The sequence below is a fragment of the Pleurodeles waltl genome, chromosome 10 (assembly GCF_031143425.1).
Source record: "Pleurodeles waltl isolate 20211129_DDA chromosome 10, aPleWal1.hap1.20221129, whole genome shotgun sequence".
Classification (NCBI taxonomy): domain Eukaryota; kingdom Metazoa; phylum Chordata; class Amphibia; order Caudata; family Salamandridae; genus Pleurodeles; species Pleurodeles waltl.
The window spans coordinates 623097050-623123297 of record NC_090449.1 but is presented as its reverse complement, the minus strand read 5'-3'; the positions used below and the strand labels follow the sequence as shown (position 1 = coordinate 623123297).

General features: G+C 42.5%; 1 protein-coding gene and 1 long non-coding RNA gene across 3 annotated transcripts in view; one reads left to right on the top strand and one right to left on the bottom strand.

Annotated features, from left to right (window-relative positions):
• Positions 1–1543, bottom strand: part of C10H9orf152 (chromosome 10 C9orf152 homolog) — a 163509-nt gene extending 161966 nt beyond the window's left edge. For both annotated transcript variants that reach the window (XM_069211092.1, XM_069211093.1), the window contains exon 1: positions 1184–1543. In XM_069211092.1, coding sequence (XP_069067193.1) covers positions 1184–1409 — 226 coding nt within the window. In that variant the 5' untranslated portion in view covers positions 1410–1543. The remainder of the gene's footprint in view (positions 1–1183) is intronic.
• Positions 244–25739, top strand: LOC138261765 (uncharacterized). Its single transcript, XR_011199145.1, has 3 exons — positions 244–281; positions 4863–4951; positions 25696–25739. It is a non-coding gene; the product is annotated as an uncharacterized lncRNA (long non-coding RNA).
• Positions 25740–26248: the final 509 nt, after the last annotated feature.

The following is a 26248-nucleotide window of genomic DNA, read 5'->3' as shown; positions in this document are numbered from 1 at the left end:
ATTATCCTTTTCTTTTAAAGGGGTGGGGTCACGGGTGGAAGCATTGTGAGGGGGAGTGCTCTGCGCATGTATGTTTGGCTGGCCGGCTGGGGCTCTCTCCAGCCTGGCAACCGAGAGAACCTGCACAGCCTCCCAGTCTGCCTGGGAGCGCCCTGGCTGGGTGCTCCCACCCAATCCTGATGCTGCTTTGAGCAGCGCCAGGATTGGCGCAGGGTAGGCTGGGAGCCTGTGCGTGCAGCAGGACGAAGGCGAGGAGAAGCGTGGGCACTGCGAAGAGCAAGGTACTTTTAAAAAAAAGATTTTAATATATTTTAATGTTTAAATCTCTCCTCCCGCCGGCACGCCGCCCCGCCCCTTCTATGCCCCGCAAGCCGTTCATAGAAGCTAGCAAATGAGAGTGACAAGGAACGCCAACCAATAGTAAGCAATGGGTGGGCTCCAAGCCCTTCTGTGTTCTTGGTAAGACACAATATGCCTGCAAATCAACAACTCATGCCCTGTCTAGCAGACTCTGCCTAAAAACTATATTCATCAACCTACAAGAGGCGTAAGTATTTTAAGTATACTTATGTTTGCAGGATTTATTTTTTAACCATGTGCCCGCACAGTAACAGAGCTCAAACAAAAACGTGATTAAAGAAGATTGTCAAGCTCTACAGGAAATATTAGTACACATATTTTATAAACTCCTATGAAATGCCGGAGATTGCAACTTTGTATTCGAAAAGCCACAAACGTATGATCTGTTTAGATGAAAATCAACTGAGTGCGCACTGTGATGTGTTTTCCCTCCAGCACGAACCAAACACGCCCCGTTACACCACAGGGATATCAGATTACAGACGATTCTACATGTCGGCATGTAATACAAAAAGTTGTAATACATAAAGTTACAGACATTATATCACTGCAAACGGAAATACAGCAGTAAACTAAATAAAAAAACATTTTGTCTTTTCCATGTTGCTTCACTCTGGCATCGCCTGATCTGTGCCGTGGAAGAAGATCCACGCTCCTCAAATAGCGCTTTTTCTGTAGCTCTTCAGGAAGAAAATAACCTGCTTGTCGGCGTTGCGATAACAGGCGTTACAAGTACCCAAGCCAGCGCTGCCTAATGGCTTCTCTCTCACTTAAACGCTGTGCCAGTCCGAGCGATCGCTATTTCACGCTCCCCGGAGCCTACCTGTTTTATAGACGATGATATGCGTCTGCAGCTTTTGTTTTTGTTTTATACAGAGGTACTCCTCTTCAAGCTGGTTTATATCCATGGCGCTCAGCTTCCCGGTGCTGTCAGCAGCAGGGTCTGCCTTCGGAGAGTGAGTCACCGACAGAATCTGTCCCATACACTTGCAGGCTTTCACCATCTGCTCCCACAAGGAACTCAGATGCAGACAGCAGCAAGACATCATCTCCGCCCACGTTTGTTTACGAAGTGCAAATAAAGTTTAGAACATTCAGGAACAACCTGAGCGAAATAAGTTTTCCCGCAGGTCACACACTGCTTGCTCTGAACGTTTCTCGATGTTCTGTGCGAGGCTGTTCACTTGCGAGCGTCAGACTTGTTTCAAACCATATCAGACTGGACTGAGCTTCCTAGTTTAGAAACAATGATAAGTACCACTGCGGGGACTGCTGTTGACACAGGGCTGAACACACAGCTCTTCGCCAGGTAAATGCAAAGAAATACAAACCGGCCTTGAATGCAGGGAGGAGAACACACAATGGTGCGTTTCAGTTTTCACGTTTCGTTACAAAGCTGACATTAACCTCAAAAGCTACAGTGACCTAAATCAAGCACTGACAAAGTCAATAGCTCTGGTCTTGTTGAGTGAAAGTGCTTTTCTGAATTCTGTTGGGTGGGTTGTATAAACTGTGTGAATGAATGGGTGAATACTTTAGGGTTATGGATTAGTAAGGGTGTGGATGGATGAATCCTTTGGTGATGAAGATGCAGAAATGGTTGACAGAGTGAATGAGTTTATTAGAATGTGCATGGATGGATGAGAGAGTGCATGGATAAACTGGTGGATGAGTGAGAGCATCGCTATATCAGCACTTGCATGTTTCAGGGCATAGATACTGTTAGCACGTCGGACCTTAATAAGTAAACTTACAAGGGGACGGGAATAGGTAGATGAACCTTTCGACTCACATTTAAGATGTCCCCACTATAGACCCAGTATAGGCAGATCAATAATCAATAACCAATCAATAACATTAATCATCAATGATAATCAATAACATTAGTAATCAATAGGAGTCAGTAACTATCACACCCCAGGACCTCACAGTTATGAATAACCACACCTTTATGTAAACGTTAGAATATTTATTTCCCTATATTAACAATACGGAAGTCATGTAAATTAATCTCAAAATCAAATGATAAGCATACAGAAACTTCACTGGCTGTCCGAATCTGAGAAAGAAACACAATCTAATCAAGGCTTGAGCTACTACACATTCTAATTCACAGTGCAAATTAATAGCAAAAATAACTGCACATACAATATCATATACATTTAGTTTCAGCAAAGAAAGACCTCAAATATTATTCCACGTAGTGGACTTCATCAGTGGTTCCCTAACTAACATCAGATTAGAATTAGCATGTTGGGCGTCATGCAAAACAATTTGGTCAACAAAAATTTGGAAAACATTTAACTATGGCTCTATCACAATATTGTGGTTGGTACATAGAAACAAAAGCAAATAGACATAACAATCAACATTCTAATTCATAATACCTGTCCTCAATATGGATCAGCAAGCAGTGTCAGTCTTCATCCTCAGGACATCACTCTGGTCAGCAAGGATTCAGGATTCAGCATCAAAGTTCAGAAAGGGCAAAGGGGGTGATTCTCACCCTGGCGGGCGGCGGAGGCCGCCCGCCAGAGTTCCCCCCTCCAAAATACCGCTCCGCGGTCGAAAGACCGCTGAGGGTATTTTGGCTTTTGCACTGGGCTGGCGGGCGACCGCCAAAAGGCCGCCCGCCAGCCCAGTGCAAACCACCCTTCCCACGAGGACGCCGGCTCAGAATTGAGCCGGCGGAGTGGGAAGGTGCGACGGGTGCAGTGGCACCCGTCGCGTATTTCAGTGTCTGCAAAGCAGACACTGAAATACAAAGTGGGGCCCTCTTACGGGGGCCCCTGCAGTGCCCATGCCATTGGCATGGGCACTGCAGGGGCCCCGAGGGGCCCCACGACAACCCATACCGCCATCCTGTTCCTGGCGGGAGAACCGCCAGGAACAGGATGGCGGTATGGGCTGTCAGAATCCCCATGGCGTCGCAGCGAGCTGCGCCGCCATGGAGGATTCTAATGGGCAGCGGAAAACCGGCGGGAAACCGCCGGTTTTCCGCATCTGACCGCGGCCAAACCGCTGCGGTCAGAATGCCCTGCGGGGCACCGCCAGCCTGTTGGCGGTGCTCCCGCCAACCCTGGCCCCGGCGGTGCATGACCGCCGGGGTCAGAATGACCCCCAAAGTCTTTAAGCATTAAAGTAAGCACTTCTCTTATCAAGGTGCTCAGAAAATAATGACCTCTCAGTAAGTTAGAAAATGGGCAAATGCCGTAGGCAAAGGACAAATGCACAAATGGCTGCTTCTTCTCAGTGTAGTCCCGTTAAGTTAGATTTCCTAAAATTTCTTCTCAAGTCCCCATTAGTCAGGGGATCGCATGTTCACACTTTGTTCCAGTAGAAAATATAGATTTTATATTTTAGTTTTATTGGACACAGTTCACATGTCGCTGATTGTCTTCTCTTGTAATGTCCTCATAATCCGGCTCGTCAGGTAACAATATTGTTGCAGTTTATACTCCAGTCAGTGTCTCCATTGTTCTCCTCATGAGAAAGTCAGTCTTACACACATTACACTTATTTTGTTACATTTAGCAAGAACAGCATCTTCTAGGAAAGTGAGTCATTTCTCATGAAAGACTTTTAGCTACGAGCACATTTGGTCAGCACAGTGAAAAATCACAGTTCAATTCTTTAAGACGGCCATTTTGATTACGTGCAAGAAATGCAGCTTGACATGAGGCCGTGCAACTAGGCCAAGACCTCCGCTAAGTTAAGGCTTTCAATTAATAAAGCAATTACATAATGAATAACCCCAAATATGGCATATTACCACATTAATCAAACAAATGCTCAATATTTCATATTATTATGTCACGAATAAGTACACTTCGTGAACATTGGTGGCCACTCACCGTGGTCACACTTTCAAATGTGTGTATTATTTTTCCCTATGTTATTACAGTTTCTAGACAAACTCAATACTCAGGTAGATGAATATTCATCAATAATTCTGTTAAAACTCGCCAGCAATACCCTCATGGGTGATTAGCTGCGCTCTACAATTTCACATAACATAACATATATGAACAGGTGAATGAATGTATGGCGGTGCTCTTGAGATGTCCTGATTCTGCCACATCCCAGAAAATTATTGCTTGCCTAATCTTCCTACCCAAAGTACTTATGTCAGAGAAAACAACAAGGCCCATCATGGCTGCTGCCAAAGGTGTTTGCGGACAACAGAGAGAAAGGATTGGATTTGGCTCACATAAGCAGGCACACGGGCAAAGTGCTAATCTGGTGAATTGAAGGCTTTGAGAAAGCAATAGAAAATATTTTGAAAGCCATCACTACCAGAAATATAGCTTCTAGAAGAATAGCTTCCATCATTTGTTCTATCATTTGCTTCTCTAACTAAAATATTTCTTTCCTAAGTGTGCTTCATTTTTTGGCAGCTGCAAAGGGAACATCTGTGTGGCTGCTCATTTTGTGATAAAAAAATGCATAGATTTATACTCTACCTAAATTTCAGAGTACAGAGTTATTTTTTTCTTTAACAGTCTTGGTGTCCTGACTCGAATCGCTGTCAGCTGCGGTGAGTCCTGCAGCTGGATTGCTTCCCCACCATGATTAAGGCACACCAAATAAGGTAAGAGAGGTTCCTCTGTGTGGGAACTGGAAGGAAGGTGGGTCTTGCTGCCCAGCTGTTACCAGGTTATAATTTGTATGGGTGATTCAAACTCAGAAAGATTATAAAGTATACATGGGCTGATTAATGTTTTAATGCCCTAGCAGGGTTGGAAATTGACATCGAGGAGCAAGGACTAATATAGTAAGGTTAAGGGGGTCATGGGATTAGGTGCAGTTTGATTACCTTCTAAGGGTTTGAACCCTCAACCCCAGTCGGAGATTCTAATATATGTCACAGAGCTGAAGAAGTAAAATGGATCTAAGGTTTGCCAGTGCAGGGCTTTCTCCAGCCCACGGATCTCCTCATAGGTGACAAGTTGTGCTCTACAAGTCAATTGTTTGATTGATTCTCTACTTCTCGCCACAGTATTGACCATTCCTACCTTACTCCTACCCTTGCATAAGAATGAGGCACTCATGTGAGAGTCGGGATTAAAGTGTTGAGCCCAACCCACTTATCCTCCTCGGAATATGCCACTTTGGTCGGAGGCAGAATGGAAATGGCCCTGAAGAAGTGCTTGGTGTGATGAGAGTTGTTTGAAAAAAAGAACCAAGAATATGGGAGTAAGACCAAAAGTTTGCATCCCACCATAGAGGGCTCCTGCTCGCTATATGTATAACCTTGTGGCCTATATATAGTCTTGCAGGTTCCTGAAGGATTGGGAAGGGTATTCCCAGAAGGTCAGAGCTAAATTTACTGAGAAAGAGAACAATGGGAAGATCTGCGGTTGGAGAAGCTGGAAGAAAGATGTGGGAATAACATAATCATCTGACAGTGCAGTGGTCCAAATGATCTTTTCTTGTTGAAGCATAGTCGGTACCACTGGTGCCAAGAATATGAGTGCCCAGTCATATCGTCACCTCTGAGAGTTGTAGGCAAGTGCCAAAATTAAGAGCACTTCTAATGAACAAAGGAGAGGATGGGGAGCGCGCGCGCACACACACACACACACACACACACACACACACACACACACACACACACACCCCCCCCCCCCCCTAAGCACCAATGCTGGAAGAGTGATGTTCCAATAACTGAATAACAGCGGTAGGGACACAGCAATGCTAACAGTGATTAGCATGAGCCCATTTGTTATTGTGACTAAGTGTACCTGTTATGTTAGTTTGTGGGTGGGTGTGTGTGTGTTTGTTGTCTTAAGTATTTTGTGACTATTTGTTTTGTGTTGCCTTCTTCAAGTATGCTGTTTCACAAAGCATATTTTTGTGAGGGTAACAAGCGTGAACCTTGACAAAACGTACTGAATTAAACACAATCTTCTCTTTGTTGTGCAGTGCTATTACGACATGCAATTTTGGTTTTGGCTGGTTTGTAGGAGTGTACACTTGCTTCTCGTCTTCACCTGAGCAGACAGCTAGTTTTTTTCTCTCCTAGGAAGCTTTGTGTTTATGCCCTTTTTGTTATAGGGGAGTCTGTGTCTTTGAATGCATTGGTTGGGCTGGGAAATGTCGGTCCACTGTGATTCATTTTTAGTTTTTCTTTGTTTTTCGTTCTGAAATGTCAGTGGGTTAATAATTAAGGATGTGTTTTGAATGGATTGGTGAAGGCGATTTATGTAAAACTGGAGAGAAAATAGAATTTATACGGGAAATTTGAAGAAGGCAGGAGTGGAAAGGAGTGTGTTCACTCACCTTAGCAGTATTCCTATGCAAACTATGAGCAGTTGAGGCACTGGAAGAAGATCTGCACATACAGATCACGGATGCCCAAAGTGAGAGCCCCACTCATCCTTCAGACTGCTTGACCCTGTCTTGTTGATACCAGAGCCTGCTGCTCCGCCCTCAAAGCCTCTGATTTCCCTCCCTTCTTGCTCTTTGGCAAATCTGTGTGTACAATTGACATTGTAAGTTTGGGCATTCCCAAATCTGTTTCAGCTCATGTCTCTATTACTCGTGGTCTCATTTCAGAGCACCATGCTTTCATGTTAAACTGTTCTGTTTTACCAATCTACTGAGAAGGGAATTGCTATGCAAGATGAGTTATGCACCGTGTCTTTTACATTAGATGGTAGTTTACTTGGAGGTCCTCAAGGAAAATGAGAATGCTGTGTTAGAGAGGAAGAATGAGATGCCATCCCTTGGCCCTCTTCAGGACACTCCCAGTACAGCGCCTCTTCATTGGTGTGCTCCACGCTCCTACTGCGTATATCCCCTTCACTGAGGTCCCTGCATACCGGCTCGGAAACATACCACTGACCCTGCCATGAGGTGCTTGAACTTCAATAAAATACTTCTGTAAGTTTCCCAGTACCTGTCCGGCATGGTACCTATGAGAAAACCCGTCATGTTGTTTCCGCTTTGTTTGAGCAAAATATATCTTCATCTCAACTGCTGGCCCCTACAATACCTACTCATCACGAAATCTAAAGGTCTGACTCCTGCTCTCATCAAGTACATGCATGATATGTAACTTGCTTCTTGCACGTTGGACCCATACAGAATGAGAAGCCGTTTATCGTAACCAGCTGAGAAAGAACACAAAGCATCTAAGAGCAAATATCAGCACTGCCTTCCTAATTTACAATATCTAGTTCGGAACATGGCTGCTGGTGGTGAAGCACACCTGTCTTCTGATCATGTCCAACCCATCCTTCACGTTCCATTTCCAAATTTTTTCAGCAACACAAAGGCGCTAGAAAAGACCCCCTTAACATTTGCCTAGTCCACGGAAGCAATACAAGCATTTATTTCATTACAAACTGTTTGTCTACCGTCGCAGCACTGGGACTGACTGACTACTTGAAATCTTTCTCTCTGTTTTGGCATGATAAAATAGTAGTGTGGTTTAAACACTTGGCGACTAAAAAAAACCATTGCCCATTACTGACCGGCCCTGGATCCTGAAGCAGTGGGGCAACCCTCATCCTTGGTTAAAGTGTCAGCAAAGACTGACTTTGGGTGTACCTCTTACTGTGATGGACCCTCACTGTGTGAATGTATTCTTGCTTGTCCCCAAGATATAATTTGTTGCTGTCAACTTCTCATTTTACCATCTCAGGGTGCTTTTATTATTGATTGTTGATCCATTGTTTCCTCCTTCAGAAAAGGGTTAACTCTATGACTGACAAATTCTCACTGCCTACCTCACCAAAACGAGCCTGGAGTGAAAAACATGTTTCACAGGTAAACTGTTATGTTGATGGGTTTGTAAAGTGGAGGAAAGAATCAGCCCTCCATCTTTCTGAGTTCGATAAATTGGATGATATTGAACTGAGTATTGGTACCAAATGTCATTTACTTTGCTTAGAAATAACAATTGTGAAAGCTTTCGAAAGAGATTAGTTTCTACACTTCTAAACTCAACTATACTGCTCATCAGGTATCCTGAAAAGAAAGGGTCTGTTGTAACGCCCTGACAGGTCATTTTGCAAAAGCTGCAACTTTGTTCCCACTCACAGTACCATTTTCTCTCTGTTGCCTCTAAGTCCTTCATGGCCATCCCACAGGATTTAGCTGTGCTGCAGGAACAGGCCTCAAGACTGACAGGAGGACCTGAAAAAAACTTAGGTGCTATCAGGACAAACTATAAAGCATCTAGGAGAGGGGGCTTATTGCTCGCAGATGGTATTGCTTAACTTAACTCATCTGCACCAGGTGTTAGGACTTCTATGTAAAGGAGGAATGATGAAATCAAACAACCTTGCCGTGTCTTATGTTTTGCTTTCATTGCTCACAAATGTTGCAGTCCTGTGTTAGTTGTCAACCATGCAACATTAAGACACAAGTGCCCACTATTATGACTGCCCATCCCAAGCCATGCACTTTCCTGATCGTTTTTTGCCAAACTGCCTAAATGTTGTCCGTGACAATAATTTCTCATTTGTTGTGTGTGCTCTAGCAGTGGTTGGGGTTTGCCCCTGTCATGTGGCACATAAAGGATTGGTCTGGGGAATCTCCTTAGAGCTTTTATTCCATATTTCACAGTACACTTAGGTTTGAACTTCGACAGTTTCATTGTACTCACTGTCCAAAGTCAGCAGAAGAGGCTTAACAACAAAATGGTATAATGAGAAACAAACTGACAAGATCTATACAAACTAGCTACCAATGGCCTGACATCCTGTTCTATGGTGTCTATAAGACAGGGATCCATCCCTAAACCTGACCCATTTCAGAATTTTAATGCAAAGGCCCCTGGCTCTTCCTTCCGCTTCACAGTACATGCTTAACTTTTAGATGCTGATGACGCAGAAAAAGAAGGTCCGACATATATTCATGTATACCGTGTAATCGAAAACACATAATGAAGTGTGATTTTAGTAAAAGAAATAATGTACGAGGGAAATTGTGCCCTCGGGGTAGTTCGCCATCATTATAAACGAGCTTTATTAATCATGAAGTATTAAAATTGTACTAATCCGTCATAATCGCAAATGTATGCCATGATTTCTTGTTTGAAAACTGTTTTGCTTAGCTTAAATTTAGTACAGGCTTTGGCCTAGTTGCCTGGTTTCAAATTCTAACTGCGTGATTCTTTTTTTTCCTTGAACTAATGAAACAAATATTCTTGCTTGAAGTTGTATTTTTCCAGTAGAAACTGGCTGGTGCACTTATCTCCAAGGTTTCGTGCTAGGCCGGTTACATCCCCTTTGATACAAGGTCAGTCTCTGCAGGTGCGGACAATGGAGGTACAGATAGTAAAATAATTGGCAAACCATGATGCAATTCGTGTTCCAAGGCGCCAAGGACAGTGTATGCATAAATGGGCGCTAATAAAAGACAATTTTGTTTGGACAATTTGAAGCCAACCTATGAACCCTCCAATGGAAGACCCTACAGAATTTGGAATGTTTCTTACTTAACCCCACCGGACAAAGAGAAGTCAGCCATTTTCCTAGATGCCAGTTTGAAGCCTGATGCCAGACTCCATTTTGGACGATACCCTGATGCCCTTTTCTCTATCTGAGAGAAAGAGACTTTGACAATTCTCACCCTAGAGACTTTAACTTTGATTTGCCCCCGTCTTGCCCATGCAGTAACTTTGCCCTATTCTCCTTGCCGCTGCAAGGAAACTTGCCCTTAACTTTGCCCCTTTGAAATTTGCCCCATGCTGATCAACCGGTACCTGAAGGACGAAGACTTTTCTTGAATGCTGATTGTATTTGGTAAATATGAAAGGATAAATGTATTATGCATTGTGTTTTTCCTTTTAGGTACCAACTGCTATTTTGATAGGATCCTAGCTAGAAGTTTTCCAAATTTGTGTTGACTAAATTCGTTTTGCATGAAGTCCCACATGCCAATGGTAATTAGAGGTTAGTCGAGGTATTCATTCAATGTATCATGAAGAATTGAAATCTTGTTATGCTGACCGAATGTATGCAATTAGTCAAATACAGTTAGTCACATTGGTGATTTGCATTGCTATAACAGAGTGTATCATTATTCAGATTTTGCGTAGATTGCGTTTCTTCCGCCGTTATGGACAGCTAGTAATGTTCATATACATATATCAATTGGTTTTGAGACATATATATATCGTGCTAGCTTTGTTAATATAGGGAAATAAATTCACTAACTTTTAATAAACTGGTGTGGTTATTCATGACTGAAAGGTCATGGTGCGCCGAAATACCAACTGTTATTGATTTCTGATGTGTTGCATTGATCTATTAATTGAGTACTGACTACCGATTGCAACAGTTATTGATTATTGATCTGAGTGACTTGACTATTGAGGATGAGGAGAGCCCGACTCGGTTAAAAGATTCACCGACCTCCAACGTGTCCAGGTACAGGTAATTTATCAGGGCTAGACGCGTTAACAGTAGATGGTAGCAGAGATTGATGGTTTAGCCCTTTGGGACCCCATCCGAACAATAGACAGAGTCAGGTTAGAATTTTCTTTGATAAAACAAGTCGGAGAGATGATGATGCCCTAAGTCCCCAATGACTTTCCCGGGATCTCGGAGCTTGCGAATGAGGAACATGAAGGTATGAGAATGGTCTCAGCATTTCTAGTGACGGTATGAGTGAAGTTAGGGTTTCGCGCTTGCACAGCTTATCGCCGCAGATTAATTGAGAAGTCTGTGAGGATTTAAGGAGTTAAAAGATATTAGAGGAGTGTTCCTCCAAAGGTGTGAGAGTAGGGAAGTCGTCGAACTTCATGTGTGTGTAGCGCTTTGAGCAGAAAAATTGTCCACGTGGTTGTTGATGTTGAGACGGGCCCTGCGAGGTCAAGAGACTCCGGAGTATGTTGAAAAGTGTATGTGACACTTGTTTGATGTTGTGATCTGGTCGGTTTAATAGGTTGATCAGGCGTGGTCAACAAGTCGGTATGAATGTTGCAGAGTAAAAGAAAACTTCGACTTTGAGATTTGACGAATTCTAAAGTGCACTAGAATAGTTCATTGATCAGTTGAGAGTAAAGTTTGCGGGTCAAATTTTGCTTGCGAAAGTGGGAAACCGAGAAAGATGGAATAACTGCCGAGGCTAGTGAAAAATCCCTAAGGTTTCTGAAGCGATTGTATTACCTTTCCTGTAGTAAACCGACAGATCTGTTTTATTCTTTTGGTTAAGTGCTCGCGTTATATTGCAGAAATTAGTTTATGAGTGAAGCCGAATGAAAAGAGGACAAGCCGCAGGACTTTGTCAGCCGCAGTGTGTGAGTGTGACGTCACTAGGAGCCGCGCTGGGATAGGTCGGTTGGTGAGAAGGGTCGCGCACGGATTGGACGCAGTCCGTGAAGCGCAATTGGGAGGGGAAAGGCAAGCGAAGAGTATTCCGGGAATTAAAGTCACTTATTGATTACATATTTTTAGAAAAACAAAAGACGGAAAGATGAAATTTTTCAAAGCATTCAAGAGTGCCATGAGGGGAGATGCTTATATTAAAGCCAATGTAGGAGAAGAAACACCGCCTGAGGGTACACCAGCTTACATCGTCATTGAAGAAAAGGGTGTAGCGCCGTGTCTTTGGCTAAAGCAATGGTGCAAATTAACAGAAAAACATGGAAGTGTAGCGTTCCCTATCCACGGGTCGTTTAACCTAAGGGTTTTAGAAAATCTGAGGTTTGCGCTATACGACATGAAAGTACCCCCAAGGCCAGCACAGTTTGAGGCATTGGCAATTTGGGAGCTAATAGCTAGAAATCAACAACAAAAGAAATTTGAGACAAGAATAAGGAAAGTAGAAAAGACCCTAGCGGATGCTAGATGGAACAGCACACAAAAGGTTTGGAGATCAGACGTATTGCAGGGAATTAAATTGTTTCCAGCGATTGCAGAGGAAGAGGAGACGGAAGGAAGGAAAGCCACCTGTAAGACAAACAGGAGTCAGTCCAGGGAGGGAGAGAGCAATAGAAACTCGAAAAGGGGAGACGAGTCAGATGATGAGGAGTTCATTATACAATTACTGAATGATCGCCCACCACCATATGTGGAAAGCGAAAAAGGCTCAAGCATTAGTACTGCCCCTCCAGAACCAATACAGGGTAATGTGACGCCAAATTTGAGAAGATCTCAGAGGCCGAGCAGTTCCGACATGCCTTTCTCACCACGGATACCACGGGTTCAGAGGATGTACCCAGACGTGCCAACATTGAAACCTGCTGATAACTATCAGCCACAGGTTCAAAGGCATTGTTGTGATGAGCATAATGTGGGAATGACTTCCGATTCAATGGCGCAGGGAGGACAAAACTATCAAAGACCGACATTGATTCAAGCTGAATCAACACAGTTCTCGATGCCCCCACAGCAGACACAAGAAGTGCGAGTAGTAGAAAGCCAGTTAGGTATGCCAGCAATGATGAACCACAATGTGGGGATTAATATGCCACAGAATTCGGGGAACAGACAGAATCCAGATGCGATATCTCTACCTATCACTGTAGGTCCACCAGTACCACTGTACATACAGGCAAATTCAAGCACCAGCGACCAAGGGTTAATGATACAGAATGGGACAGGGAGAAGATGCATAGAAACCACTCCAGAGACAACTCCGATAGCGGCACTGCCAAATGGATCTGGGTCCTTGTCGGAATTTAGTCCAATTCCAATTTGTGCTCCGTCAACCGTGGTAAGGTCACATCCACCACTATTAGTACCGTTAACATCACAGACTGAAACATTACAGAAACCGTCAATGGCAGTTGACGTAACTGCTACATTGATGGGACTGAACGCACAACAGCTAACACAATGGTTTAACAGCCTGAACTCCCCACAGAGTGTATCTAGCGGGAAGGGAGAAGAATACCTGAATAAAATAAGGTTGGGTATGGAGGCAGATGAATTGGTTGAGGGAACAATGGGTTTGAACAGATTAGAATCATACACGGAGGAAGAACTAAGATACATGTGCCCTAGGATTACAAGAGAAGTGAGCAGCATACATAAGAAATTACAAGAAATTGCAGACAGACACGAGATTGATATAGGTAAGACTAAACACCTGAGTAGAAGTTACAGGTTAGATTTCGACACGAAAGACTTCGAACACATGAGATCCGCAGGGATGAAAACACACCTTAAAGAGATACTGCAGAGTGCACAGGTCTGGAGATGTTTAGACAAGTGGGAAAGTAGGTGGGTCAAGAAAAAGGATAAAAAGAAGGAAAATACTTCAGAACGAAGTGAGAAAAAACAACAGAATGACGATCTGATAACCATGTTACCAATGAGAGAGACAGCAGGGGGAAAACTTGTGCATGTACCATGGCACAGGTGCGATATTCATTCCTTTACGGACGACTTTCCCAAATTGAGAGAAAAACCGATCGAGTGGTATCAACAAACAGATAGATTTGTGAAACTCGCGAAGTGTCTCTGGGAAGACCTGAATACCTTATTTGAGATTGTGGTTCCGGCTGATTTGTGGGAAGATTGTAAAAGGGCTGTAGGTTGGCCGACGAGTGAACCAGAGAGAGATAGGGACACAGGTGCGCCATCACCTACGGTAATGAGTTTGTACCACAAGGTGATCGAGCACTTGAAAACCAAGGTTGCGTCGAAAAATGTGGATTGGCAGAGAATTGACAGAACAGCCCAAGAGGTTAAAGAGTCTATACATGCGTACTATGAGAGATTGTTGAAGGCGTTTAAAAATTACAGGGGCACGGAAACGATTGAGCCAAAGGACATGCTTCATTTTGTGTTCACGTTTGTGGAAGGGCTGAGACCTGAAATTAGCCAGATGATTAAATCGCATTTGATTTGTTGGCAGTCAAAGTCGATCGATGAAGTGTTGAACTATGCAAAATACTGCAGTGATGAGATTGAGACAAAGCAGAAAAGATTGAAGGAAAAGGTGATGGTGATGCAGCTCAGAGCAGCTCAGACAGGTTTACAAGGTTTGCAAGGGTTTCAACAACAGATGCCGCAGCAGCAGCAACAGGGAAATGCTATGTTTCAGCCGCAGATGAGAGGCAGAGGCCGAGGAGGTCTTGTGAATAATGGTCCTGATTTGAATACCGTTATGATTCCAAATGGTATACAGGCAATGAAGAAGGTGATGCCATGTCACACGTGCGGAATTGTCGGGCATTGGAAACGGGAGTGCCCAATGATGGTGCAGGAAGGTGTAGGTCAGCAAAACAATGATGTCAATGCATTTCAAACTATGAGAGGACCGAAACTGAGAGGTCCGAACCCAAATTTTCAAAACAATATGAATCAGATGCAGGGTCTACAACCCATGCAACCGCAACAGGTGCAAATGCCCCGTGTGCAAATGACACAATTGCAGCCAATGCAACAGCAGTTTCCCATGGTACCTAATCAGCAAATGCAAATACCCTTAGCACCAATGAATCAGCAGCAAGCAATGCTTCCTCAACAGGTCACGGGTCAGGGAATGAGTCAAAATGACACAGTACACCAATTTCCACTACACAGCGAGAATGGAATAAACGATGTATGGGAGAGTGGAAGTTCAGATGAGGAGGGAAATTGTGTGCTTGCAGCATCCTTGGAAGTTGATCAAAAGGGTCCGTATGTGGAGGGAAGAGTTATGGGTCATCGTGTTTCATTCTTGGTTGACACAGGAGCCACACGTTCAACCGTTAGGAGCATTGAAGTACCACATTTGCCACTCTCAGGGAGAACAGTTCAAGTAGTGGGAGTAGCAAACAGGTACCTGACGAACCCAATCACAGATCCAGTACAAGTCAGAATTGGTAACTATCAAGGGTCACATAATTTTGTGGTATGTGACTCAAGCCCGATATCACTGTTAGGGAGAGACCTATTGTGCAAATTGGGATGTTCGATTATGTGTTCGAACGATGGAATTAGAATTCAGACGAGCAGTGATGGGGAAGAAGAGGACAGTGTAGAAGGGGATGAGATGGAAACTGTCGATGAAGAGTATCCTCTGATTACCCTTTTTCCGATGATCACTGAAGCAGACATTCCAGCTGAATTACAGGAAACAGTCGGAAAAGAAGTGTGGGATATGACAGGAAAAGAGGTGGGATTGGTGAAAGGAGTGGAACCAGTGAAAGTGACCGTAAAACCCAATGTAACCTTTCCCCAGACCCCACAGTACCATATGGCACAAGACACCCTCATGAAAGTCGCCCAACTCATTGACGAGTTTGTAAAACAGGGAGTACTGAAAGAAGTGTTAAGCAGTCCATGTAATTCACCAATCATGGGACTAATAAAGCCAAGTGGAAACGTCCGAATTGTGCAGGACTTGAGGAAAATAAATGACATAATAATTAAATGCTGCCCTGTAGTACCAAATCCAGCTGTGATAATGTTTCAAGTCCCTTGCGATGCCGAATGGTTCTCAGTCATCGACTTGTCCCAAGCATTCTTTTCGGTGCCTCTTCATGAGGACAGCCAATTTCTCTTTTGTTTCAAATTCTTAGACAGAGTTTACAGTTGGTGTCGAATTCCTCAAGGGTTTTCGGAGTCACCGTCAATTTTCAATCAGATTCTAAAGAAAGACTTGGAAGCGTTAGAATTGCCATTCGAGTCAACCCTAGTACAGTACATTGATGACTTACTGATTGCATCCAAGACAGAAAGTGACTGCACAGCCGACACCATTGCTCTATTGAACCATTTGGGAAGGAATGGACACAAGGTGTCTCCTTCAAAATTACAGTTCTGTCAGAAGAAAGTGAAATATTTGGGTCACCAAATAGAAAAAGGGTCACGGAGAATAATGAAGGAAAGAATAACAAGTGTACTTCAAATGAGTCCCCCAAAGACGAGGAGGGAGGTGAGGAAGTTTTTGGGAATGGTGAGCTATTGTCGCCAATGGATTCCCAACTTCTCCACCCTCGCAAAACCTTTACTGAAACTGACCCAGAAGGATGCATTGGATGAAATTGAGCTGAAAGGAGATGAGATGGATGCTTTTATTGAATTGAAAGAATGCATGTGCAGGGCTCCAGCTTTAGGTATGCCTGACTACACAAAATCTTTCACATTGTTTTGTCATGAACGTGATGCATGTTCCTTGTCTGTCTTGACCCAAGCCCATGGTGGCGTAAACAGACCAGTAGCATATTTTTCAGCTACTTTGGATCCGGTCGCAGCAGCACTGCCAGGGTGTTTGCGCGCCGTAGCAGCAGTTGGTATCAGCCTCACTCAGAGTGAAGGAATAGTGATGGGACACCCATTAACAGTCATGGTCCTTCACTCAGTCGAGATACTTTTGACACGTTCCCGAACACAGCACATGACTGGTGCTAGACTCACAAGGTATGAAACAATAATTCTGGGATCACCTAATGTGCAGCTGAAAAGGTGCACTACGTTGAATCCAGCAACCTTGTTTCCCAGGGAAAATGCTGAAATAGAGAACGCTGAAGACATCGAGCACGACTGTCTTCAGGTGACTGAATTTTGCACCAAACCAAGGCCTGATATCAAAGATACCAAATTAGAAGAAAATGATCAAATAATTTTGTTTATGGTTCATGTTTAAGAGATGCACTGGGTGTATTGAAAGCAGGGTATGCTGTATGTACTGTAACAGGTGTTCTGGAAGCCTCTTGGCTTCAAGGGGTTTACTCTGCACAAGTGGCAGAATTGGTAGCTCTTACTAGAGCAAGCCAACTTTCTGCACTAATGAAAGTTACCATTTACACTGACAGCCAATACGGGTTTGGAATAGTGCATGATTTTGGACAATTGTGGTCACAGAGAGGCTTCATGACCTCTTCAGGATCACCAGTAAAAAATGGTGAAAGAATAAGAGAATTGTTACATGCCATTCAGTTACCAGGGGAAGTAGCAGTGGTGAAGTGCAGTGCACACTCGAAGGGACAAGACTATGTTTCCCTAGGAAATGGATATGCGGATCAAGTCGCAAGGTTTTGCGCATTGAACTGTATATTGCTCAGGGATGAATGGAATTTGATAAGTGAACCAGAACTTGAACAAAGCGAAATATTTGCTCTAAAAGTTATAGATACGATGGACGAATTGAAATCCCTACAGAATGATGTTAGTGAGGATGAGAAACTTTCTTGGACCAAATCACAATGTGTAAAGAGACTAGATGAATTGTGGGTTTCAAGTGAAGGGAAATTCGTTCTTCCAAATAGCCTTTTGACACAGATAGCCAGATTTTACCATGGACAAGCTCATCTTGGGAGAGATGCCATGATTAGGTTGTTTAAAACTGATTGGTTTAACCCCAAATTCCGTCAAGTTGCTAAAGCAGTTTGCCACCGTTGCGTTATTTGCCAACAGATGAACGCAGGGAAGGGAACAGTAGTAAATTTGAGCCACATTGGAAGAGCAGGGGGTCCATTCAGCAGGATGCAAATGGACTTCATTGAGATGCCTGTGCATGGAGGCTTGAAGTATGTGTTGGTGAATGTGTGCATTTTTTGTCACTGGATTGAAGCATACCCTACACGCAGAAATGACAGTCTCACAGTTGCAAAACTACTCTTGAGAGAGTTAATACCACGTTTCGGATTCCCGATCTCTTTAGAATCAGATAGGGGAAGTCACTTCTATAATGAAGTAATAAAATTGCTTTGTGCAGCACTGAACATTGAGCAAAAGCTTCATTGTAGCTACCGCCCTGAAGCATCAGGTTTAGTGGAACAAATGAATGGCACATTGAAATCAAGAATGGCGAAAATATGCGCATCAACAAACTTGAAATGGCCCGACGCATTGCCTTTGGTGTTAATGTCAATGAGAAACACCCCTGACCGAAAAACTGGACTGTCTCCACACGAGATTCTCATGGGCAGAGCTATGAGACTTCCAGCAGTTCCTGCAAATGCACTTTTGAATATTACAGATGATATGGTGTTAGACTACTGCATAGGTCTAGCTGATGTGGTTCGCTCTTTCTCTCACCAGGTGGAGGCAACCACCTTGCCACCGATCCAAGGTCCAGGACACACCCTGAAAGCAGGTGACTGGGTCGTGATAAAGAAGCACGTGAGGAAGTCGTGTTTGGAACCCCGTTGGAAAGGACCTTTCCAAGTGATTCTGACGACTACCACCGCTGTGAAGTGTGCGGGAGTTCCCAACTGGATTCACGCCAGTCACACAAAGAGGGTGTTGTGTCCCACGGATGAGGAAGTTGAAGCGCTGAAATTACCAGTACCTGATAACAAAGTGCCAAGCGCTGAGACAGAGCGAACAAGGACTAGAAGCGAACAGGCAGAAATAGAGGAGGGAGAAATATTCTCTGAGGACGAAGCAACTGATTCACTTGGGGAAGACCAAGGAGAAGCCTCAGACAGCGAAGAAGCAGCTGAAGGTAACAAAGAGCCTGAAGCAGCTGAGAGTGACAAAGAGCCTGAAGAAAGTAACGGTGACAAAGGGCTCGAAACAGGTGAAGAAGCAGGAGAGCCTGATCAGAGGAGGGCTTTCCCAGAAGCAGACGATACAGAAAAAGAAAAGGAAAATCTGATTGACTCCCCAGAAGGAGGGGACAAGGCAGAACAGAACGAAACTGCTCAAACTTCTTCAGAAGAGATTGCAGGTCCATCAAGTGGACACAGTGCAAAGAGAAGACCGAGCATATCACCAGTAAAACTAAGAACTAGAGAAACGTTGAACGACAGTGAAGGGCAAAGAGTGAAAGAGAAAAGAAAGGAAGTGTCTGTCGTAGTACCAACACCAAGTGAAGAAAAGGACTTGGCCAAAGAGGAAAGTACCAGTGAGAAAGAATCAAAGAGAGATGCAAAACTGAAAAGAAAAAGGATACCGAGCAGGAGGTATTCCGGTCCGGAGTGGGCATACGTAGCCAATAACGATTGGTCAGACGAATTCGTATCCCTCAGCCTTGAGAACGAAGAGGCAGAACTTCATTTTGGAAATAAAAACTTTATGGACTCTGTTGATTGAAACCATTGATCACTTGATTGACTTTTCACCCGGCTAAGACATTGCAAACTTGATTGACTTTGAAACCGATTTTGAGACAACGCTGCTAACCGATAAGAGACTAAGCTGCTAAAGAAAACTGTGTGAACATTGAACTCGTTCAGCTTTGTAAATACCTGCAACTAAGAGAAAAAAAAAAAAAAAAAAAAAACGCTTTGATAAAGTGTCTTCAGCTTTCTGATTCTATACAGATCATGACTAGCTTCACTACACAGGGGCGTAAAATGAAGTATTGTAAATACATGTGTATAGGCTTACTGACCGCATGCGTACTAATAATTGTAGCAATAGTTCTTGGAATGCATGGTAAAAGTGAGAGTGAGACGAATGATGCTTCTACTTCTAAACCTATTATCGTTACTGAACTAACAGCTCTCAAGAGACTCGAGCAAGACGAGAGACACTTGCATGATAAGAAGGAACTTTCATCTAACGTTTTCTATCGCTTACTGAGTGAGTATGTTGAGACCATGGATGCGAAAGATTGCTATGTGTGTACACAAATACCTACCTCAGTAGTGGAGGGGGTAACGTATCACAGCATGCCTCTTACGTATGGAATTACATGTAGTATAGTAGCTTCCAGATTTTATGCTCAAAAAGACATTCATTATTTCTATACTAATTACGATGTTACATTTGCATATGTCCCCATAATAGGGCACCTAAGTAAGATAGCTAGAGATTGGTCTGCCAAATTAATGAGGGAATTTTTCGAACCAATGTCACCTTTCCACACAGCCCACGCACATAGAGAGAACCTTACATGCTTGCTTTCACCAGTAGAAATAGAATTTTTAGACCGCACTGACGATAGAAAGAACGAAATGAAGGAGAAATTAGAGAAGGAATTGCACGAAAGGACGTCTGTAGATAATTATGCTTTTGCCGCAATAAAGACACAAGGGAAAATAGCTTTAGATACATTGCATGTGGGAAGATTTTGTATACATAGATTTCCATCATATTATGACACAGTTTTTGTGGGAACGAGTGAATGTAAACACACCTACGCATTTCAACAAAAGTGGACGTTCATGCTGAATGGACAAGACCCAGTTATTCCTGGAGTATATTATATTTGTGGACTCAACGCCTATTATCGTCTTCCTAAAGGATGGTATGGGAGGTGTTATTTGGGAATATTGTTCCCAAAGGTTTACCAACTAGATGACTTAAAGAAATTTCCAAGGCTGTCTGAATCACATCGTGTTCAGAAAAGGGAGACAGCTGCTGGTGTGGTAGGAGATATATTTGGAGCTATGATTCCTTCAGTAGGAGTCATATTGAATTCAATCAAAATACGAAAGTTGTCTACTATTGTGGATAACATGTTGACAAAGTTTTCGGGAGCTATAATCCTGATGGATGCTGAACTCGCTGCAGAAAGAGCTATGACTCTTCAAAATCGGCTTGCCTTAGACATTCTTTTAGCAAAGGATGGCGGCGTTTGCAAAATGCTTGGCACGCGTCACTGTTGTACATATATACCCGACAACAGTGGAAAAATTAGAACGATGCTTACAAATTTAACTAGAGAAAGTATGGATTTAAAGGAATTGAAAGAACCCGGAGTTTGGGAGAAAGTTGGAAAAGGATTTGCTTCTTTGGGAAATTGGCTCAGCAACGTTTGGAACGGATTGTTATTAAAGATAATAAAGGGAATATTAATAGTGTTAATTTGTTTATTAGGTCCTTGGGGAATATGGAAAACTATTAAAATAATAAAAGCAAGGAACAAAAGAAAGAGAGAGGAGAAAATAGAAAACAAAATGGTGGAAATATATAGAGAAAAATCAAAAGGGACTAAAAGAAAAAGGGAATTGACTGAAGTGCCAAATTACTATACAGAATTTTAATGGAATAAAATTTGTGGGTAGATTTGATGTGATGACATAATTAGTCATCAGAGGAGGGATTGATGACGCAGAAAAAGAAGGTCCGACATATATTCATGTATACCGTGTAATCGAAAACACATAATGAAGTGTGATTTTAGTAAAAGAAATAATGTACGAGGGAAATTGTGCCCTCGGGGTAGTTTGCCATCATTATAAACGAGCTTTATTAATCATGAAGTATTAAAATTGTACTAATCCGTCATAATCGCAAATGTATGCCATGATTTCTTGTTTGAAAACTGTTTTGCTTAGCTTAAATTTAGTACAGGCTTTGGCCTAGTTGCCTGGTTTCAAATTCTAACTGCGTGATTCTTTTTTTTCCTTGAACTAATGAAACAAATATTCTTGCTTGAAGTTGTATTTTTCCAGTAGAAACTGGCTGGTGCACTTATCTCCAAGGTTTCGTGCTAGGCCGGTTACATCCCCTTTGATACAAGGTCAGTCTCTGCAGGTGCGGACAATGGAGGTACAGATAGTAAAATAATTGGCAAACCATGATACAATTCGTGTTCCAAGGCGCCAAGGACAGTGAATGCATAAATGGACGCTAATAAAAGACAATTTTGATTGGACAATTTGAAGCCAACCTATGAACCCTCCAATGGAAGACCCTACAGAATTTGGAATGTTTCTTACTTAAACCCACCGGACAAAGAGAAGTCAGCCATTTTCCTAGATGCCAGTTTGAAGCCTGATGCCAGACTCCATTTTGGACGATACCCTGATGCCCTTTTCTCTATCTGAGAGAAAGAGACTTTGACAATTCTCACCCTAGAGACTTTAGCTTTGATTTGCCCCCGTCTTGCCCATGCAGTAACTTTGCCCTATTCTCCTTGCCGCTGCAAGGAAACTTGCCCTTAACTTTGCCCCTTTGAAATTTGCCCCATGCTGATCAACCGGTTTCCTTTTAGGTACCAACTGCTGTTTTGATAGGATCCTAGCTAGAAGTTTTCCAAATTTGTGTTGACTAAATTCGTTTTGCATGAAGTCCCACATGCCAATGGTAATTAGAGGTTAGTCGAGGTATTCATTCAATGTATCATGAAGAATTGAAATCTTGTTATGCTGACCGAATGTATGCAATTAGTCAAATACAGTTAGTCACATTGGTGATTTGCATTGCTATAACAGAGTGTATCATTATTCAGATTTTGCGTAGATTGCGTTTCTTCCGCCGTTATGGACAGCTAGTAATGTTCATATACATATATCAATTGGTTTTGAGACATATATATATCGTGCTAGCTTTGTTAATATAGGGAAATAAATTCACTAACTTTTAATAAACTGGTGTGGTTATTCATGACTGAAAGGTCATGGTGCGCCGAAATACCAACTGTTATTGATTTCTGATGTGTTGCATTGATCTATTAATTGAGTACTGACTACCGATTGCAACAGTTATTGATTATTGATCTGAGTGACTTGACTATTGAGGATGAGGAGAGCCCGACTCAGTTAAAAGATTCACCGACCTCCAACGTGTCCAGGTACAGGTAATTTATCAGGGCTAGACGCGTTAATAATGCAAACTTGTGCAACAAGGTGCTTTCCTCTGGATTTTTGCCAAACTTACATCAGAAGTTTTCAGTTTCTTCACTCACAGCTGAAAGAAAGACCCTGGGCACTAGCTCAACTGAAGCATGCCTCGGTCTGCTACCTTTGACAGTGTGCTTGTTAAGCACCATCAACAAAAGACAAGTTAGATACCTGCCTCACACTGTGAGAAAGTCCATGCTCTTCCCGAGCCTGTAGTGGTCTGCACAACTGGGACCTTTCTTACTGGAGCATCTTGGGCACATAATGACAACAGGGGCCTTGTTCATGCGGCAGCTACAATTTGTGGCATAAGAAGGATGAAAAAGAAGCTACCTCGCCACTTTGGACGTGGCTGGTCTACTCTTTGCCAATGACTGTCTGGGTGACCATGTGGCTGCGTAGGTCAGATGGGGCTGGGGGTGGGCCAGATAGAATGCAATAATAGTTTAACTACTGCCTATTCACGGGTCAAATGATTTATTTTCAGCAACAATGCATGGCTGCCCTTCCTTGATAAATGTCACTCCAACTTATCACATAAAGGTTCAAATGCTCCTGATTCAGGCTGTGATGAGCCAGACGCTGGTGTGTCTCTTTCTGATTTTCACGTACCCACCGCCCCCCCTTTCAAACAGTGTTTTCTCTGCTTTCACCTGTTTATAATAACTAGTGGCCTCCCGTGCAAATTGAATAACTGCATATTAATTGTGAGCATTACTAATAACACATTTGGACTCTTCCTCTTCCACACTCACATGGGGTGAGTTCGCATGTTTCCTCTTTGTTTTTTTCTTTTCTCAAATATATTCCACCATCTGAACTTAAATTATGGAAACATGCATACTACTGGTTAATCAAGCATTGGACTAGCGCCAACTATGATGGCATGTTGCATCTGCTATTCAGCGCACCCAGGAGTTTGCTGTTACACAGGTAGAAGAGGAGGCGATTTATACTTATGATTTTCCTGAAGTATGGGGCAAGCCTCTCAATCTGAGACGAGTGGGAAGTGGCTAAAAGCTTGGAGGGCATAACTAAGAAATGTTGAACTGGTACCCCAAAGAACAGTGATTGTGCCCTGGGCCTGTATTGCCCTCCAAAGGAGGTATTTGTTCTGTATCCTCATTGACTTGCGGTTTAACACATGCATTAATGCTCAGTTCTAAAGAGGCCTCTTAATAAGTCACTATCACGTAAAAAGATTAACAGTTTGCATTTTACTGCCAATGATAATGGTCCTCTCTTTGAATGATGCTAGGTTTAGAAAGTGAGATATGAAGATTTTAAGTTTGCCCCGTCATATGTGCTGCTGCTGTCTGCTCTTATGTCCACATTAAACTGTTGTGATGAATACAGTGCTATCTACTCAAGCAAGAAATACAACATGAAATTTGAAGGCATATATCTAGAAATTGTGGTGAAAACTAGCAATGCCATTGAAAAAGATGAAGTGAACGCTCTGAAACGTATCAAGGTGTTGTGTTGTGCTAAGGAAGTACAAAATGGGGGAAGTCCAAGTGAGCAATCAGGCCTATCATGGCTGCTGCCAAAGAGGTCTGTAGACAATCTAGAAAAAAGACTGAACTTGACACTGGTAAATGGATACACAGGCAGGGTCCAGACCTGTGAATAGAAGGCTGGGTGAAAGCAATAAAAAATATTTTGAAGGACACCACTAACAGCAACGTAGACTTTATCACGTTTCTCTAACTCAAACCTTTTCTTTTTTCTAGGTACTCTTGACACGAGCAGCTATATATTTTGGCAACTGCCAAAGGAATTTCTAACTCTGCTCACAAAATAAACGCATATGTTGGATTCTACCTAAATTGAAGAGTCATATTTCTTTTTCTTTCGTATTACAATGTGAACTACACCTTCAGAAAAACTAGATATCCATCCTCAAATTTAAATATGGTCCAAAAAAGCTGCAGAGTGTTCGTCTCAAAGTTAAGTTAAGTGGTAATGATAATGTTTCACTACTAAAAAAGAATGAAGACTCACATATACCTCTACTAGGGTGCTTCTGCTGCTCACCTTACACACAGTAAAGCTTTGGTTCTGTCATTCTCCTCTATCTCCGCCAGCAATACACAAGAAGCTGACAACTAATATGTTCTTCACACATGGTGGGCTGTTGCTATAATTAAGAAGTGATGTATTAGATAACAGTGCTACCATTAATCACCTCTCTTGCATTTTGTGGAGACTGCTGTGTTAAAGAAACAAATCTGTCAAAAGTATACATCTTAATTGTACTTTTCATGTAACGAAATAGCCCATTATGCATTACAATGAAAGCACTTACTGAGAAGCTAAGTTATAAATCAAGCAGCTAATAGAATGCCACTGAGAGTGAACTGTTGTTCTCGATGGAGCCAAGATGTGATTGACAACCTCTCTAAGTAATGATGGCAGAGGGTTGACGCATAGAAGCCAATGGACGAAGAAGGCAGCTGACCCAAAGCTCATTCTTTGAGTATTAGTCATTCAATTCACTAATTAATTTACCTGTTTTATAGATGCCAGGAATTCACAAAAGATTCATGTTGGGTTAATGAATGTACTACTGCAGACTTTTCAGCCACAAGTGCAGTGAAATCAACAGTAGTAAATTGCGCTCAAGGTAGGAGAGGTGACATTCCAAGGCATAGTTTGCCTAGCAAGTTTGGAAAACCCCACAAACATGTACTTTTGTGGAATTCTCAAACGCCAATCTCTTGCCAACCTTGAAATAGTCGATCAATTACCCCAGCCAAAGGGTGGAGTAAATCCGTCCAGGATGGGAAGGGAAACAGATAACGGACATATTTGCTTGGGGTTTAGGGGAAAAACTTTCTGCAAAGGAAAAAGTGTTTTCTGTACTGAGAAAAGAAATGTGCATGTTGAAGGAAACTAATTTCACCTTTTTCTCAATTTTCCACTAGGGAGAACTCTGCATTGTGAGAACAGAAGCCTTTGGAAAAAGCCACCAAACATTCATACCAGTATACCTAGAAAACTGCGTTGCAGGTGTACCACTAAGAATATAAGAATATTTGTAAATAAAAAAACATACAAAATGCGCTTGCATAGAGCTGTAAATCTCTGCCCTTACTTTTTCATTAGTTTATGAAGATGTTCTAATATGTCTAGGAGATAGCTGGGCTGTTAAGCAAGACCTTGAAAAGCAGGTCTCGAGCAGAATGCCATCACACTATAAATATTGGTATTACTAGATACTAGTTTTCAATATTTCCTACTTCTGAACTTCATTTACATTTCAATTATAGCCATTATCTGAAAAGGACATATTTATGACATCATGTTTATTTGATGTTTTGTTGGAGTTCAGTCTAGGATAGCAAGAAACCATTTGCGTGCTAAAACACATTTTTAATCACAGAACATCCTTTGAAAGTAACTTCTATTAAACTGATTGAAATATTTGTTGGCAACGAATAACAAGCTAAATATTGGTATGGCCAGCTCCACAATAAA